Consider the following 18,684-nt stretch of genomic DNA (forward strand, 5'->3'; position numbering starts at 1 on the left):
GCGTAGGGTTCAAGCAGCCCAATATCAGCGTAACAGTCACTACAATAAAATTTCGATTTAACTACGGAAAAATTGCGTAGCAAAATGATGTAATTTCGTAGCTAAACCTAAATAACTACGGAAGTTGCTACGGAATTTGCCAATGAGATTCCATAGTAAGATTTCTTGTAGCAAAATGTTTAACTACGAAATTATAGTTCCGTAGCAATTTTGCTATGGCCGTTGCTACGACGTCTATCCGTAGCATTTCAACTACAACACACTTCCATCACAATTCCGTAACAATGAGTTCTGTAGCAAATTCCGTATCTATTTTGTTCCGTAGCAAATTCCGTAGGCATTTGGTCCATAGCAAATTCCGTAGCTATTTGGTCGTAGCAAATTTCGTAGCCATTTGCTCCATAGCAAATTCCGTAGCTAATTGTTCCGTAGCACATTTTGTAGCCATTCGTTCCGTAACAAATTCCGTAGCCATTCATTCCGTTGCAAATTCCATAACAAATTTTTTGTAGTCAATTCCATAACAATCGTTCAATACCATTTTTTCTATAAAATTCGGTTATTTAATTTGACTTATTATATCAATTTACAAAAATACAATTAATATAAAACCAAAAATAATAAAGTATTTCTATAGAAACTAAAAGAAATATCCAATAAATCAAAATATACATATTTCAAAATTAAAAATCGCTACAAATTTAACGTAAAACATTATTCGATACATAATATTCTATCATTATTTAATAAAAGTTTTGATTTGTTCACTCAATGTGTTAATGACATTCATTGCTTGTGCAAGTTGTTGTTCAAACTTTGCTTGAACATCCACATTTTTCTCTTGAAACTCCACATTCTTTTTCTGAGCATCCTCATATTTTTGCTGAACATCCTCATATTTTTGTTGAATATCCTCATATTGTTCGCGTTGTGTCTCAACTAACTTCTTCAAATTCTCAATCTCGACTTTTGTCTCGGCATTGTTATCCTCGTATTGTTCGCGATGCATTTCAGAAGATCCTTTACTAGAACGAATGCGCTTTCCATATGAGCCAACTCCATATAATCTCTTTTTTCGATCATGTCCCCCAACAACATCATAAAATAGTTTGTCCTCATCAATTTCCTCTCCTATTGCTTCCAAGCGATCACATTGTTCCATAAAATATCCTATAATTTTATAATTGTGTTGAGATAAACTTATACAAAAAAAATCAAAAAAAAAAAATTTACATGAAATTATTAAAAATAAAACTTACATGAATTTTTTTAGCTTTGTCAACTAAAAAAGTCACTCCATCGTGATTCTTAGTCTGTGTATACAAGAATAGTTCATGGTGTGCCGGATCATGTCCCCAAAGCTTCTTCTACATATATACAAAAAAATCAATATTAAAGTAGATTGCTATTTTTACATTTAGGCTTAGATATTTAAAAATGAAAAAATAGCAACTTACTTTTAGGCTAAACCCATTTAAAAATCAAAATGGAACTAGATTGCTATGATACAAAAGTAAATGAAAGTAGATTGCTATTTTTTGCATATAGGCTCCACTCTTTAAAAATGAAAAATAAAGTAACATACTTTTTAGGATTAGTCCTCTTAAAAATCAAAATGGAACAAGAAAAACTATAACATACAACTAAAAGAAAGTAGATTGCTATTTTATGTATTTAGGCTTAGTCCTTATAAAAATCAAAATAGAACTAAATAATGGTATTTCTAAACGAAAGTAGATTGCTATAATATAAAATTAAATGAGTACTTACTAAATCAGAAGCAATCTTGGAATGAGAAGCCGATCCACCGGTATGCGTATAAAGGGCTTGTCCATTAGCTACACCTCTACGCCTATTTTTTTTTTTTTTGTTTTGTTCTGATTTCTTCTTGAACTCTTCAGTATTCCATCTTGCAGTCCAGGATGTCCACACTTATGATGTTACATTAACAGGTTTTTTTAAGAGTCGGTTTTTTCCATTTGAGCTTATATTGTAGATATATTGTCTATATCTTTCCTTTGCCTTATTTTCCCAACAAGCTTGGACTAACGGAGTTTTTGCATCATCCCAATAGCACTTTTTCTACAATACAAAATATATAGATGAGTTTTTAAGTTAATGAGTACCTAATAATTGCATAAACGAGATACATACATGAAACTCGTCCCAATAAAGAAGTTTTGTCTCGTCGCTTAAAGTTGCCCAACTATACCCATTTAAATCAACTCTTTTACCAAAGGATTCATAGATAACGGAAGAACATGGGCCCGAAGGAAATAACCTACAAAAGAAAAAATTAACATTGTAAAAATCATGAAGCTCAATGTTGATAAAAATGTAAGAATTTTAACTTACTCCTTATCTCGCACTCCAATATATAGACGCCCATCCAGTCCTGTAGATCCAAGTAAATACTCTTGATGTTGAACGCCAACAATTTCCTCAACCGATTCACTACAATTTGTTGTGGATGTAGGTACAGATGATGTAGTAGATGCAGGTGTAGATGATTGCATAGATGTAGGTACAAATGATTGGGTAGATGATGTAGGTAAAAATGACTGGTTGGATGATGTAGGTAAGGATGATGAATGTGTTGATGATGTGGCACCCATAGTACCAACATGTGAAACAAATGTTGGGGCAGATACAATACCAACAGATGATAATGTGGTACGAGATGATGATGACGACAATGCTGGTGTAGATAATGTTGGTGTAGATAATGGGACAGATATATTACCAACAGATTTTTCATCATTGGTACGTTTGTTTATGAAACGTACACTTGTATGTTGCTTTCGTTTCAATGTGTCTCTTAATAAGAATTGTGACATCTTTCCTGAAGTTTTAAAAACTTAAGAAGTTATAAATATGTTAGATCACAAATATTATAGAAATAAAGACTATTTGAGTATGATAAATGACCGTTTTACCCTTCACCAACTTAGCACATTATAACATAGTTCAAAGGAATGTTAGGAAGGGAAAAAGGGGTGTCTAGATAGTATACACAAAATGAGGCCATTACTCAAATCATTTTAAACAAGAGTGCTAATACACAAAAAAGATATAGGACCAAAAATTCAAAATTATCTATAAAATATTTTGAATTTTTTCTAAGATAAAGTTAGAAAAACAATAAAAATTGGAACCCAAATGGAATGATTTCTATGGTTGCACAAAAACTGCAATTAAAATTACTACCAATCAATAGGTTTGTTTGTTGGTAAAGAAAGACCTTTCCTATAGTACTCCCAATCAATCGGCTCTGGCTCCTGCATTATCCAACAAGAAAAATCATTAATTGATATATCTAATAAAAGGGTAAATGCTGATTATAAAGATATTTCTTATAATTGAGATGCGAACAGTAGAATGATGGAGTATGCAGAGCTGGATCTTGCTACAAATGTGGCAAGGAGGGGCATATGGCCAAGGATTGCCCCAAGGGGTTTGCAGTATGTTTTCACTGCAGCCAGACCGGACACCGGAAGGTGGAGTGTCTGCAGTTGCGGGGATCAGCTCAGGGAGCACCTCAGGGATCTGCCCCTGCCGCCATCAGAGCTACCGAGAGTCAGCCAGTGAAGGCCGAGGCGCGGAGGGCACGAGGGAGAGCCTTTCAGTTGACCGTGGAGGAGATCCGCGCAGCGCCCGATGTCATGGCTGGTATGTATTCTTTCGTGTATTTATTTTGATAATTGAGATATTATGCTTATATTATGTTATGCGTAGGTACTTTTCTTGTGAATTCTGTACCTGCCTTGGTGTTATTTGACTCGGGTGCGAGTCGGTCTTTTGTATCTTTGGCTTTTAGTCATCATATTAGTGTTAGTCGCGAGGCACTGAGTCGGCCTCTGAGAGTTTCCATAGCTGACGAGAGGGCGATATATGCCACAGAGGTGATCCGCGGGTGCATACTCGAGATTTTCGGTGTTGAGTTCCCGATTGATTTGGTTCCTATTGCGATGGGTGATGTCTGTGTCATTGTGGGCATGGACTGGTTGAGCAGATTCGGTGCGGTTATCGACTGCGAGCGACAGCTGGTGACCATACGAGACCCTAGTAGGGGAGTTCTTACGATGTACGGCGAGGGTACCCGTTCTGGATCAGTGTTTTGTTCGGCCGCTAGAGTGAGGCAGTGTCTACAGCAGGGTTGTAAGGGTTTTGTGGCGTACGTGATGGATACGCGGGTTGACTTCGAGAGGCCGAGGTCAGTGGAGGAGTTTCCGATAGTGCGTGAGTTCCCATATGTCTTTCCAGAGGAGTTTCCGGGTGTGCCTCCCGTGTGGCATGTGGAGTTCAGTATCGATTTGGTTCTGGGAGTCGCACCTATTGCCAAGGTGCCTTATCGCCTTGCACCTTCAGAGATGCAGGAGTTGTCCTCACAGCTTCAGGAGCTGTTGGGAAAGGGGTTTATTCGGCCGAGCAGCTCGCCGTGGGGAGCGCCTATCCTTTTTGTTAAGAAGAAGGATGGTTCACACCGAATGTGCATTGATTACCGGGAGTTGAACAAGCTGACGGTCAAGAACTGTTACCCGTTGCCGAGGATCTACCATTTGTTTGATCAGTTACAAGGGGCATCTTGGTTCTCCAAGATCAATTTGAGGTTTGGATACCATCAGGTGAGGGTGCGAGATGAGGACATCCAGAAGATAGCATTCAGGACGCGTTATGGGCATTACGAGTTTGTGGTGATGCCTTTCGGGCTCACCAATGCCCCAACAGTGTTCATGGATCTCATGAACCGAGTGTACAGGCCGATGCTGGATCGGTCAGTGATTGTCTTCATCGATGACATCTTGGTATATTCGAGGTCTAGACAGCAGCACGAGGAACATTTGAGGGAGATCCTCGGGGTTTTGAGATCGGAGAGGCTTTATGCCAAATTCTCCAAGTGTGATTTCTGGTTGCGAGAGGTCCAGTTCCTGGGACATCTCGTTAACCAGAAAGGGATATTGGTCGACCCGGCCAAAGTTGAGGCAGTGATGAGATGGGAGGTGCCGAGGTCACCCTCCGAGATCAGGAGTTTTCTAGGGTTGGCCGGTTATTATCGGAGATTTATCAAGGATTTCTCTAAGATCGTAGTGCCACTCACCAGATTGACCCGGAAGGGTGTAGCTTTTTCATGGGGCCCCGAGCAGCAGACCTCCTTTGAGATGCTTCGCCAAAGGTTATGTGAGGCCCCGGTGTTAGCCCTCCCGGAGGGAATGGAGGACTTTGTGGTGTACTGTGATGCATCGATCCTGGGGATGGGAGCGGTGCTGATGCAGATAGGGCATGTGATAGCATACGCATCGAGGCAGCTGAAGCCACATGAGACGAGGTATCCCACCCATGACCTAGAGTTGGGGGCAGTGGTGTTTGCTCTCAAGATTTGGCGTCACTATCTGTATGGGGTTCATTGTACGATATACACGGACCATAAGAGTCTGAAGCATTTGATGGATCAGCCCAACCTAAATATGCGGAAGAGGAGGTGGTTGGATGTGGTTAAGGATTATGATTGTGAGATCCTGTACCATCCAGGCAAGGCTAATGTGGTAGCCGACGCCCTGAGTCGCAGGGCGGAGAGCGCCCCATTGCGAGGTGTCTGTTTGTGTTTGACCGTGATGGCTCCGGTGTTGGACACCATTCGTGGAGCACAGGCTGAGGCAGCGAGATCGGAGAACCAGAAGAAAAAGCAAGTTGTAGGATTAGTATCGGAGTTTGTTACCGATGGTCGGGGACTTATGACATTTCAGGGGCGGATTTGGGTACCGTTTGTGGGAGGAATGCGTACCATCTTGATGGAAGAGGCTCATCGGTCGAAATTCTTGATCCATCCTGGGGCCACTAAGATGTATTTGGATCTGAGGAAGGAGTATTGGTGGCCCTGTATGAAGAGGGATGTTGCGTGGTTTGTTGAGAGGTGCTTAACCTGTCGTAGGGTTAAGGCCAAGCACCAGAGACCGCATGGTAGGTTGCAGCCGTTGGAGGTTCCCGAATGGAAGTGGGAACAGATTACCATGGATTTTATCACCAAGTTTCCAAGGACTGCGAGGGGAGTCAATGCAATTTGGGTGATTGTGTACAGATTGACGAAGAGCGCTCACTTCCTTGCTATTAGTGAGAGCTCCTCCACAGAGAAGTTAGCAGAGATGTACGTGAGGGAAGTGGTATCTCGGTATGGGGTGCTGATCTCGATTGTCTCAGACCGGGATGTACATTTCACTTCCAGATTCTGGAAGAATTTTCATGAGGAGCTGGGTACTAGACTGCATTTTAGTACCGCATATCACCCCCAGACAGAAGGACAGAGTGAGCGGACGATTCAGACACTCGAGGACATGCTTCGGGCATGTGTATTGGATTTCGGGGGAAGTTGGGATACATACTTGCCCTTGGTAGAGTTTTCTTACAACAACAGCCATCATTCGAGCATTGGTATGCCACCCTTTGAGCTGTTGTATGGGAGGAGGTGTCGGACCCCCATTAGCTGGGGAGAAGTCGGACAACGTGTTATGGGCAACACTGAGATCGTACTTCAGACGACGGAGCAGATCCAGCAGGTCAGACAGAGGTTATTGATCGCTCAGAGTCAACAGAAGAGTTATGCGGACAGACACCAGTCCGAGCTTGAGTTTCAGGTCGGCAACTTTGTGCTCCTGAAGGTCTCTCCTTGGAAAGGAGTGATTCGATTCAGGAAGAGGGGCAAGTTGGGGCCCCGATATATTGGTCCATTTCGGGTGATCGCGAGGATAGGCAGGGTAGCCTATCGATTGGAATTGCCAGCAGAGTTGGGGCAGATTCACGACACTTTCCATTTGTCACAATTGCGGAAGTGTATAACCGATGAGTCGGCAGTGGTTCCACTAGAGGATATTCAGGTGGATACGAGCCTGAATTATGCTGAGAGACCAGTGGCAATCAAGGATCGAAAAATCAAGGTTATGAGGAACAAGGAGGTACCCTTGGTTTTGGTTCAGTGGCAGCATCGGAAGGGGTCCGATATGACTTGGGAGCCGAAGCGTGAGATGCGCGAGCAGCATCCGGAGTTATTTGCAGAGAGAGACTTCGAGGGCGAAGTCTGTTCTAGTGGGGGAGAATTGTAACAGCCCGGATTTCCAGGTATTATTCATTCTTATATTTTTAGTATTTTGTGAGGAGACTCGGCGAGTTGGAGCTCAAACTCGCCAAGTAGGATCGCGATTTGGACAAGGATTCGCGTCTGGACTCGGCGAGTCCAAGGAGTGGACTCGGTGAGTCCACGTTGTTTAATGAAACCCTAATTCCTCGGGTTTGGAGCCTATTTAAGGGCACTTATAGCCTCCCATTTGCGACTATTAGTCCCTTGAGAGAACCCTAAGAGAGCTAATTCGTTTTGGGAGAGAGGAAGTCACTTTTGGGCCTTTGTATTCCTTGTCTAGAAAGAGGAAGGTGGCAAGAGCAAGGAGGAGGGGAGATTACAGCAGATCCAGAGTCCAAAGGCTTCATTTTGAGGTAAGGGTTCGAATCTCCTTCAGTTATAGGGTTGATCTTTAAAGTTAGGGTTTTATACCCCTTTTTGCAGAGTGATTACGTGAAGCAAATGGTCCCTCTTTGAGTTTGTGCCTTGGATCTAGACTCAAAGAGGTCCAGAGACCTTAACCAATGGAGCTTTTTGGGTTATTATGGAGTCTTTGGACCTAGGTGGTTATTTTTGGGACAAAATATCCTTTTGATGCCTTGTGGGGGTTAAACAAGCATCAAGCTTCGAACTTTACGTAACATTCATGCTTGGGAAGGCTAGATCTAGGGTTTGGGAAAGCAGATCTGACCTCAGAAGTTCAATAAAAGTGTGTGAATGGCATGAACTCGCCGAGTTGTTATTGGGACTCGGCGAGTAGGGTTGGGGTTTCACATAATATGTTCAGTGAGTGGACTCGCCGGGTTGGGGGATAACCCAGTGAGTCAGGAAGAGTTAATATGGGGATGAGTCAAGCCGGAACTCGCCGAGTTGTTCTTGGGACTCGGCGAGTTGAGTTGTGGTTGCCCTGCGATTCAAGCCAGGTGGAAACTCGTCGAGTTAAGGGAGTGCTTGACGTGCCAAGAAAGATCCGAGGGAGTCAGTGAACGCGTTAGACTCGCCGAGTTGCTTTGGTGGACTCGCCGAGTCCGGTCAAAGTTGACCGTTGACCAGAGTTGACCAATGTTGACTTGATAGGTCTAGTCAACCTTTTGTTGTAAAAGTGTTAATTAGAGATATATTGTATTATAGGAAGATTATAGTGCGGAGGATCGAGCACGAGTGATTCCAGGGATTTGCGAGTTATCGAGATACACGAGGTGAGTCTTCTCACTATACTTTACCTTGAGTAGGTAACTAGAGTTATGTGATACAGTGCTTGTATGTTATGTATGTGTTATGTGTTGCGCTGCATTATTCTATGTGATTTATGCTGTTCATGTTTACAGAGTTAGAACCTGAGGATTCACAGAGTTTGGATGCACGGACCCATAGAGTTATAGCCTCGAGTGGCTAATATGTGTTATATGTGGTATTTTGGGGAAGTCGCTAAGCTTTGTGCTTACAGTGTTTGGTGTTATTTGTTTCAGGTACTAGTGACGACCGTGGGAAGGCGCCGACTTGATCAGTACACACACATGGGATTTTATGTTATGAGATCTTGGGATTTTTGTATGACATGAATTGTATTTCAAACATGGGTGTTTTTATGAATATTAAATGACTTATGTTTTTATAAAAATGCGAAAAATTATTTTGAAATTTACGGTGTTACACTACTTTCAATTTTTTTCTATTAAACATCCTAATTTTAAGTTCTTTTCCTATAATACATCATACTTTGAAAAATTGTTAGTTATGCCCTTTGCTCTAAATATAGAATATCTATACAAGTTACTTGTTGCTGCCCTTAAGAGATTAGCTATTACAGACAACTTCATTTGATCATCATTTGTACTATAAACAAATATTTAAAAACATAAAGATTACAAGTATATGCCATTAGTCATATCCAAGCAAAAACCACGTAAAAGCAAGAAAGATATCAATAATAACAACACCATTGAATCTTCTTAAAATAACTATATGTTTCACAAGGATAAAGTAGTTGCAAGAATGTGCAATATGAAACTAATAATAATAATAATAATAATAATAATAATAATAATAATTAATTGTCGTTTCAAAGATGATGAATTTAATTGTTCACTCCTAAATTCATCCCATGATATTGGCTTCAGTCATAAGGTCTTTTATTGCGGTAGACTTTTATGTTTTGAAAAGTAAGAATTTTAAAGTAGGCTATAAATTTGTGTCTATTACCAAATTTGGGCCGAGAGTATGCCATCCAGGATTTTACTTTTCATGGAGAATTTTAAAGTAAGCCCACAAATTTGGTGATTTTAACCTATATATTTTACCAAATTTGTGTCTATTGAGGATTTTTGTTGTACATATCATTCTTTCAGTACTTGAATCCACATTTTTTTATTAAAGAAAATTAAAACTGAATGTTATGCTATATCTACTAACAGCATAATAAACACTTGTCAAATTTGTATTTTGATAAGTATGGACTTCAAAATGATTAATGTGGGAGCCGAACTAGCCTCGGGGGCATGGTTTTATCACATTGACAAAATGATCCTACTTTCTATAAATTAACATAAAAATATTCCTTCTTTGTTTATTGCGTGTATACATTTTTTTAAAATAGTTACCATTATATTAAGGTTAAACTGAATCTCATGATTTCAGATGGTTAATACTTCTAAAAGTCGTGTTTTATCAAACTTCTGTTTTTGATTGATAAAACTAGGATTCTTTATCATGTTTCAAATCATATCTACCTGGATGGACTTTTAGTCTTTTACTGTGGTGGAGACTTTTATGCCAGCCTAGCAATATGTTAGTTTATATGCATGACAGAGAAGCCAATCATGGAGACTTTGTTTCTAAACAGAATAGTGCTTTAGCTATGGAATTTTCTTCCTAATTAACATGAAAGAACAGATGCTTACAGTGATACAAGAATACCAATAAAATCGTTTAGGGTTTGGGGAAGTACTTGAAATCGGAATGTTGTGAGCAGCGACGACGTGGCTAAGCAACGGGCGGCAGCGGCAGCGGCAGCAGGTTGAGAGAGAGAGAGGAAGAGATCCGATCTTGACCATTGTCCGGCAATGGATTTGAACTCAACAAAAATACCCCTAATTTGTGAGGAAGTAAATTGGGGATATTGAATTTACTAATTTGCCCCTAATGAAACATTATTGAAACAAACTCAAACATTATTGAAAAAAACTTTATGTGGCAATTACTTGACCATTTTTTTAACTAAAAAGTCAAAATAAAACATTTTAATTCTTTTTTTTTAGAACAGCTAGTACAATAGAGGGTAAATAAATTTTGATTTAGAGGTAATAATTTTCAAAGTCGGGATAATATTATTATAAGAAAATTAGCAAATGTATGTCATCAAAATCTAAAAATTGAAGCTAAAATATTTATAATGTAAAAATAATTGTGCATTTTTGTTTTTGTTGTTGAGTTTTCAAAAATAATTGTGCATTTTTAATATATCTTTTCAAAAATCTTCTATATTTTGCTACGGAAACATATTCCGTAACTATTTCACTACGAAATTTTCCGTAGCCAAATACCTATGGATTTTGATTTCGTAGTTATTTTGCAAATTCACCTTTTTTGTAACATATTCTATAATAGATTAGCTACAAAATTTTATTTTGTAGCAAATTTCCTAGCAAAATAGCTATGGATCCTAATTCCATAGCTAACTTGCTACGGATTTTTATTTTGTAGCCATTTTTGTAGCCAACTAGCTACATACATGGATTTTGTAACAAGTTTCATAGAGAACTAGCTACAACCAAAAAACTTGTAGCATTATTTGTAGTAAACTAGCTACAGATTTTAATTCCGTAGCAACTATTCAAGATTTAGCTACGGAATGCAATTATGTAGTCATTTCCGTAGCAAATTAGTTACAACCAACCATTTTGTAACATATTCCGTATTGAAATAACTATGAATTTCGATTCTGTAACAACTTTACGTAGCTATTTAAGATTTAGCTACGTAATGCAATTCCGTAACGATTTATATAGCAAAATAGCTACGACAAGTCGTTCCGTAGCATATTCCTTAGTAAAATAGAAACGGATTTTGATTCCATAGTAACTTTTCGTATCTATTTAGCATTTTTCTTGTAGTGGGTCGAGTACGCCCAATGTAGGGATGGATCTGGTACGCGCCGCATACTCCTTAGGGTTGACTTTAGTTGACTTTTAGGGTTTAGTCAACAAATGGGCTTTTGGACCATTGGAGGGGTAGAATGGTCTTTTACCCTTCTGAGAGAGCATAGGAAGGGATTAGTCTAGCCTTTGAGAGTCTTTATTAAGTAGAGATATTTTCTGTATGTGATTAGGTGGAGGCTAGATCAATGTTTCGAGTTCGAGATCATTCGAGTTACCCGAGGTGAGTCTTCTCACTATCCATTACCTAGGGTGGTATCTATGTGTGGACCAGAAGGTCATATGTGTTTACTTGAGATTATGTGTTTTGTGATTATGTATGCTATGTGCTATTCTGACCGGACTGGAGGGTCCAATGATTTACGAGGCCAGAGGGTCCTCAACCAGACCGGACCGGAGGGTCCAACGAACTAGACCGAACCAAAGGGTCCAACGAGCTACAGGACTGGAGGGTCCCGCTGATACACATTGACCAGAGGGTCGTACAGAGTATAGCCTCAAGTGGTGAATTGTTGTATGTGGTATTTTGGGGAACTCACTAAGCATTCCTGCTTACCGCGTTATGTGTTTCCGGTACTTCCAAGGATCGCCGGGAAGGCACCGACATGATTGTACACACACTCTTGATATTGAGCTATGATTGTGGATCTTGGAATTGAATAATTGTGTTGAAAACTTGTTGGTTGTTTTGAGAATTAATGATGAGATATTTGTTTATGAGTTTTTAAATTGAAATTTTTTTTTGAAAAATCATGTCGTTACATTCATCTTAATGCTACTACAAATGTTGTGTTGAATGATACTAAAAAAGAGTAATAAAATGAAAAGGTAAAAAATAATTTATACTTAAAAAGACAAATAAAATTGTAATATATGATTATAAATGTAGGGTGTACCCTAAGCATTCATTGTCCAAATCTATATTATTGTTACATATGATGATATGAACATATACCCATTAAAGCAACGATTGATTATATAAATTGCTTACCACTCCACCGACTATTACAGTTATATCATCCATATTTCCACTTGCATAGAAACCATATAACCATCGGTACATATCCTACTTCCACTTTCAGCTTTTAGAAAGTTCTACAAGTACAACACAACATCCATGAAACTATGTATAACCACTAATTTCTAAATGCCATTAGTCAAAGATGAGCCAATACTTTTGCTATCACTCAAATCAAAGATTTGTTCCATCAGTCACTTATTCTCTTGAAAATTGTGTTGGATCCATATCCTTTTCATCTCACCTACCACAAGAAGGATCATGAATTGAAAATCAAATGGTTGTATGCAATTGGGGAAAATGTTTACTATTAACAAATTGAAAGTTTTGAGCTCCAAAAATGCTTAACATGACAAAGGAAGCAATATTATACCCAGAAACACCATCTGTAACAACAATAACTCCACCATTGTAAGTGCTCGCAAAGAAAGCGTCTTCCCTACCTTTTGCAACCTTGAAAGAAATTAACATACACAAAATGATCCAATAGGGAACAAAATTGATTTCATACCCACTGTAAGAGGAACATATATACCTTTTTCGGTTGCAGAATGAGTTGAGTTCCAACATGAATAGACAACTGAGGCTAACAAATTTAACAAACAACCAAAATTTGATATATAGACTCAACTGCCTGAATTGTAGCACCCATGGCAAGATAACTGTAAGAACGTGGGAAGGAGGTTGAGATGATTTTACTATAGTTGAGTCCAACAACAAAGTCAGGATCTTCTGGTTTACACCAAGCAACATAATACCCCGAGCCCTAAATCTAAATTGGATATCCCATGCAACATATTTTCTGCTCCTCCAGATGATTTTACCAGATAATTTCCAGTCATCTAATTCCACTAATTCATTCTTCCACCATATGAAAAAACAAATTGATAGATCGTACATATTTTACCTTCCTTGAATCTAGTTGGTCCTTGTAAACAGTTCCAAATCAACCTTCTCCTATCAAATTAGAAATCATGAAGTTCTGTGTAGATGCATCAAGCTGACAAAATGTATAAGCATCTGACTACTCCATGCCAAACCTTTCACTCATATAATCCACACCTTTTCCATCTGCACACGAACAAAACAAATTCCAAAAAAACCTAATCACTTGATTTTTTATAGATCTTCAAAAGAGATCTATAAAGTTTGATAATCCTACCAGTAACATCTTTATAGTTTCTCCCATTCCCATTAGCTGCAATTAGAAATAAATTAATTAAGAACCCCAATACGGAACTAAGTGAATAATATTGAATAACAATAATTATGATAAAACCAGCTACAAACCAGGAAACTCATCCGAATCCAAATCTCCATACACCATTAATGTAGAAGGTCCACAAGGAATGCTGAAAAATAGGACCCTAGAAAATAACATAAAAGGGTAAGTGGGTAATTGAGACTGTCATATACATATTATTAAGTGTTAACCACTCCACCAAGAAATAATAATTAGTATATGTAAATGATCACAAATTTGTAAACAACTTTCAGAAGGAAGGGAAGAATAAAAACTCGACTTCAAAGCATGAACAATAAAAAATAATCAACAAAGTTTATAAGAAAGTCAAAATCCAAACTTGCATCTCTCTCTCTCTAAATGTGTGTGTGTGTGAAAGATTGAGATCACACACTGCTCAAGATCAAACACTTCAAGCCTATCATAAGCAATCATAATTTATCTTCAAAATTGGGGTTTTAGTTTACTTCTTGTCCAAGATCAAATCAAATGTTTTTTGTTTTATATCAGAATGTATTTGCCTTTGTATATGATATACCTTGCTAAATGGAGAGAAAGCCTCTTTCAGTGATTTTTCATTCAACTAACCATCACAACCCTTCAATACCCACATCCAAGAGCTAAAAGGTTCACAAGAATAATTATATAATGACCCTGAAATCACCACTATTTACTGTCAAATAATAATTTGAAGAAAAACACATGTTGGTAAATCGGGGAATACCTGAAGTGAAGCCCAACCCAGTGAATAAGAGGATACATGAAGTGAAGTCAACTACTAGTTTAGCACCTATAAACCAATCAATCCCATATCCTTCATTAGGTTCCATGATTTCATGAACATAACCAAGCAAATTCACTTGAAATTTAAATAAATTTGAAAGCAAGAACCAGAAGCAAAAATATGTATTGGATTACCTTAAGATCGATGAATTTAAAGAAAACAAAGTTGATGCGTGAAACATTATACAAATGTTTGCAGGTTTCCATGTGTGAAAGCAATTTTATTATTTTAGTCAGGGACCATTAAACCTAGCCATGCGTCTTCCACTTTGATTCAATTTTGAACTTGAAATCTCGCTAGATGTTTGACTAAATGTCCACACAAATACAAAAAAAATCTCATAGAAATCCCCATAAAACCTACTGGCTATCTTCGTCGTTCTCTGCACCTAATTTTCTGTTCATCGATTAAGTGATAGTCGTATCATTATATAGGCCCGATTTCTAGGTCGTGGTTATGGAAGTTACCGAGTAAAAAGCCTTCGTATCGTGATGATTGAAGGAGAACTACGGTGTGTTTGGAAGGAAACTGAAAACTGATAATCGTGGGAGGAGAAAACGATAGATGGTGAGGACGTGGGGAGAAGAAGTCGGAGAAGACGCAGAACCGCTGCTAGCGGTTGTGCAACTTGAGTTATTATGGCCGGGATGAAAAGTTGGAGGAGTTTGACATCCTGCCCCCGAGTTCAACTTAAAGAGAGAAAAGAAAGGAAATGGAAGAAAATGAAGGGAAAGTAAGAGCGAACGGTGCTCCCGAGTTTCATTAAAGGAAGGAAGTGGAAGGAAATGGAAGGAAAACTTTCTCTCCTAACTTTCCTCCCGATTTGGGAGGATTTGAAAAGAAAGAACAAAATGTTTAACTTTCCTTCTATTTCTTCACCAACTCGGGAGCACAAATGACAATTTCTTTTTCCTTTCTTTTCTTTTCTTTTCTCTCATTACTTTCTCTTCTCTTCTCTTCTTTTCTTTGCTACAACTCGGGAGCTGGGTGTGAATGGCTGTGATTTTGATGACGGTTTTCACTCATCGTCATCCATAGTATTAATAATTAAAGTATTAATAATTAATAATGTTGTAGAGGGTATGAACCCAAAGCATAAGCGAAGTTTTCCAAAACATGACCGTATTTTGGCCAACCATGCCAAGGATAGGAATGTACTTCCTTAAAACCCATTTCTACCCTCTTTTTAGCATCTTGACACCAAAGCATGGTAGTGCTTCCAAATTTTGCCTAAACATTTCTTTTAGGTAGTGTTTTCTCTCGTTAGTTCGAATTTAGTTCAATCCTCAATTTCAAATATGTATAACTTTCTCATACGGACTCCGTTTTAGCGGATTCCTTTGCTCATGCATTCTATATTGTTGTGAGTATTTGTTTTTAAACAAATATGCATTTAAACCTCATTAGGTTGTACTTTTATAATGATAAACATCGTCTATAGGCTAACACCTTAATAGTACAACAATTCCTCCCAAAGCAGTACGACCTTTCATGGTACTATTCTACCAATAGATACAAGAGTTATTGTTATACAACCAAGTGTTTTGAGCGGATATATACACCTCGATTTACTATTACAAATTCACAAAATGGATGTTATATTATCTATTGATTTTCATTTTTTTTTGTTCAATAAGTAAGCAAATCCATAAATCTGACTACATTGTAATTTGGAAAAACGTGAGGTCACAAAAAAATGAATAGATTCTTCTGAATATGGGTTAATCCTAACGTAGACAAGGATGGGTGGTTGAAGAATCAAATGTTTTTCAGATTTGTGTTAATTTCATATTTTGATATATTTGTTGTCATTTTAGTTTATTGCAAGTGTTAGGTATATTTCTTTTAACTTTGGGTGGTGATCAGTGGTTGAATAAGTGATGGAGGTGGAGTATCGGGAATATGCATGTTATTGGTAAAAATATATAAAGTACATTGCTATTATCGGTGAAGAAATATAAGAATGTTGCTATTATAGGTAGAAAACTAGAAGTACGACCCTGTTTGATCTCTATTTGACCGAGTTTTTTGGATGACTCGGTTGGCAGATGGCTGACTGGGAAAGAAAGAAGGGTTTCCAATGCTACCCTTAAAAGTTTGGCGCCTAGAAAAGGAAAATGGGGTAATGGGAAACGAACCCATGACCTCATACTCACAAGGCAACATCATTACCACTATGCTAGAAGCTTTTTTTTTGTTTTATTCGTTCAAACGTTTATTATAATGTATAATGCTGATTAATATCAATATTAATTTTATTATTATTATTATTATTATTATTATTATTATTATTATTATTATTATTATTTTGCATATAAACGTAGAGAGCATCAGGGCAAAATGGACATTTTGCATCAGTCAGCAATAATGTCACATGTGTAATAAAGCAGCATGGTTTCTTACTAAGTCAGAATTTATTACCCAGACATATATTTCCCAGTCAGCATTTTCTTAGTCAGCAACTATGAAACGGGGCATACATTTTTTTATCGGGTAAGGACCTATACCGTAACAAAATCAAAACCTAGAGACAATCTGAATGAATAAAACAAGATATGGACTAAAAACAAAATTTTGACAAACTAAATGGACAATTTCAATAATTTGTTCTTTTATTATTTATAAAATATCCACTATGTAGCTAAATTTTTTGGTTCTTTCAGAAATATGGGCCCAGGTCAGGTTTTCCACTGTTTGGGCCAACCTTGTTTTGATAAAATTATATTAAAATTAAATTTCATCAATAATAATAATGATAAAAATACTGATCACTCAAATCCATCAAGAAAAAAAAGCCAAGCATTGTGTCTTTATTCTTACCTAATTTTTCTTCCTCGCCAAAATATATTAATAACATGAGCGGATCCAAATGACGTTCTAGTATTTAGTTGAGAGTCCATAGGCCCATCAACAATTAGTCAAAAAACCTTTTTTATATGACCAATTGACCACAATTCCAGGAAGCTGTACAAAGCCTACAGACTCCAGATTCGACGAGTTTTTTCGTTCTCTCACGTCTCTGTCTCACCTATATCTTTCTCTCTGAACTCTGAATATCCTATCTTTCGGTCTCTAGTTTCAAGTAGGTTAACCTAATTCTCATTGTTTAATTTTATTTAAACACCAAATTACTTGACTTACTTTAGTAGATTTGTGATGTTTTATATCTACGATGTAAGTTATATACCCTAAATTACATGACTTAATTTTTGGGATAAATTCGAGCTTTTCATTTTTGTGACATTAGGAGTTTTTCAATTTTCTAAACTCTAAATTAAGCATGATTATCCCTATAGTTCATATGAATTTACTTGTTCCGAAACATCCCAAAAATACAGTCCATAATTTTTGTTTTAAATCATTAAGGAAACCATGATTCATTGAACATCATAATAAAATGATGCGTTTTATACAAAAGAACATCCTATGTGCTCAAACAAACCCTAATGCTTGAATCTAGGTTTCTCTATTGTACATGCAATTCATCCAAGACTCAAGAATCCTAATCTAGCATATGAATTTTGAAATTAACATATAAGAATAGATCTAGACGATTACCTCTTAAAGAATGGCTTGAATGTTCTTGCCTTGGAGCTTAGACTCACAAGTGTCACTCCTCTAATGGCTTACAAACACCACAAACAACAGAATGATGTAGAAGAAAAGGATGAGAGGCAAAATCGCGTTCCTTAGGATCAAGTGTAGCCGATTTCCCTAGCCCTAGGGGTCCTTATATACTTTTGTTGTTAGGGTTTAGGTAATTTTTACACTTTTAAAATAGGGTTTAGGTCATTTTTGGTCACTTAACTTTTGGTTTTGTGTTTATTTGATCACTTAATTATTTTTAAGTTTTAAAAGGTCATCAAACTTTTGACTTTGTGCTCATTTAGTCACTTAACTTTTGGTTTGGTCACATTTAGTCACCTAACTTTTAGATTTGTGCTCATTTAGTCACCTAACTTTTAAAATTATGCTCATTTAGTCACTACACTTTTAAAAAAATTTAATATTTTAGTGACTAAATGAGCATAATTTTAAAAGTTTGGTGACTAAATGTGATCAAAACAAAAGTTAAGTGACTAAATGAGCATAAAGCCAAAAGTTTGATGACCTTTTAAAACTTAAAAAGAGTTAAGTGACCAAATGAACACAAAACCAAAAGTTAAGTGACCAAAAATGACCTAAACCCTTTAAAATACTAGGTGGTCTAATCTGATAAATTACACTTTTAATTTAATTAAATGTAAACCATATCACTATGGATTTATTAACTCTCTTTTAATTATACACTTAATTAATTTAATAAAACATAAGGGTGTAATTTAAACATTTCAAAACTTAGGGTTCAAGAATTTAATATTTCAAAATTAAACTTTA

At 37.2% G+C, this 18,684-nt stretch overlaps 1 protein-coding gene and 1 long non-coding RNA gene across 2 annotated transcripts; both read right to left on the reverse strand.

Moving 5' to 3' along the window:
- Window positions 1-677: 677 nt before the first annotated feature.
- Window positions 678-10,163, reverse strand: LOC145028743 (uncharacterized). The gene is made up of 7 exons (XM_078977495.1): window positions 10,056-10,163; window positions 3,242-3,278; window positions 2,356-2,842; window positions 2,155-2,281; window positions 1,771-2,082; window positions 1,260-1,367; window positions 678-1,170 (listed from the first exon to the last, which is right to left on the reverse strand). Exons 3-5 carry the CDS (start codon window positions 2,835-2,837, stop codon window positions 1,933-1,935), a joined length of 759 nt encoding a protein of 252 aa, XP_078833621.1. The 5' UTR covers window positions 2,838-2,842; window positions 3,242-3,278; window positions 10,056-10,163; the 3' UTR covers window positions 678-1,170; window positions 1,260-1,367; window positions 1,771-1,932.
- Window positions 10,164-13,570: 3,407 nt separating this feature from the next.
- On the reverse strand, window positions 13,571-14,289 carry LOC145028745 (uncharacterized). Its single transcript, XR_013676161.1, has 3 exons — window positions 14,248-14,289; window positions 14,062-14,177; window positions 13,571-13,647 (listed from the first exon to the last, which is right to left on the reverse strand). It is a non-coding gene; the product is annotated as an uncharacterized LOC145028745 (long non-coding RNA).
- Window positions 14,290-18,684: the final 4,395 nt, after the last annotated feature.

The sequence above is a fragment of the Lactuca saligna genome, chromosome 2 (assembly GCF_052625555.1).
Source record: "Lactuca saligna cultivar CGN05327 chromosome 2, ASM5262555v1, whole genome shotgun sequence".
NCBI classification, from domain to species: domain Eukaryota; kingdom Viridiplantae; phylum Streptophyta; class Magnoliopsida; order Asterales; family Asteraceae; genus Lactuca; species Lactuca saligna.

What these genes read in the sequence shown, in the direction of transcription:
- LOC145028743 (XM_078977495.1), bottom strand. Translation starts at nt 2,837, where the DNA reads ATGTCACAATTCTTATTAAGAGACACATTGAAACGAAAGCAACATACA. An exon ending in ATTGGAGTGCGAGATAAGGA is followed by an intron (nt 2,282 to 2,355) that starts GTAAGTTAAAAT and finishes TTTCTTTTGTAG; the next exon opens with GTTATTTCCTTCGGGCCCAT. An exon ending in TTTATTGGGACGAGTTTCAT is followed by an intron (nt 2,083 to 2,154) that starts GTATGTATCTCG and finishes TTTGTATTGTAG; the next exon opens with AAAAAGTGCTATTGGGATGA.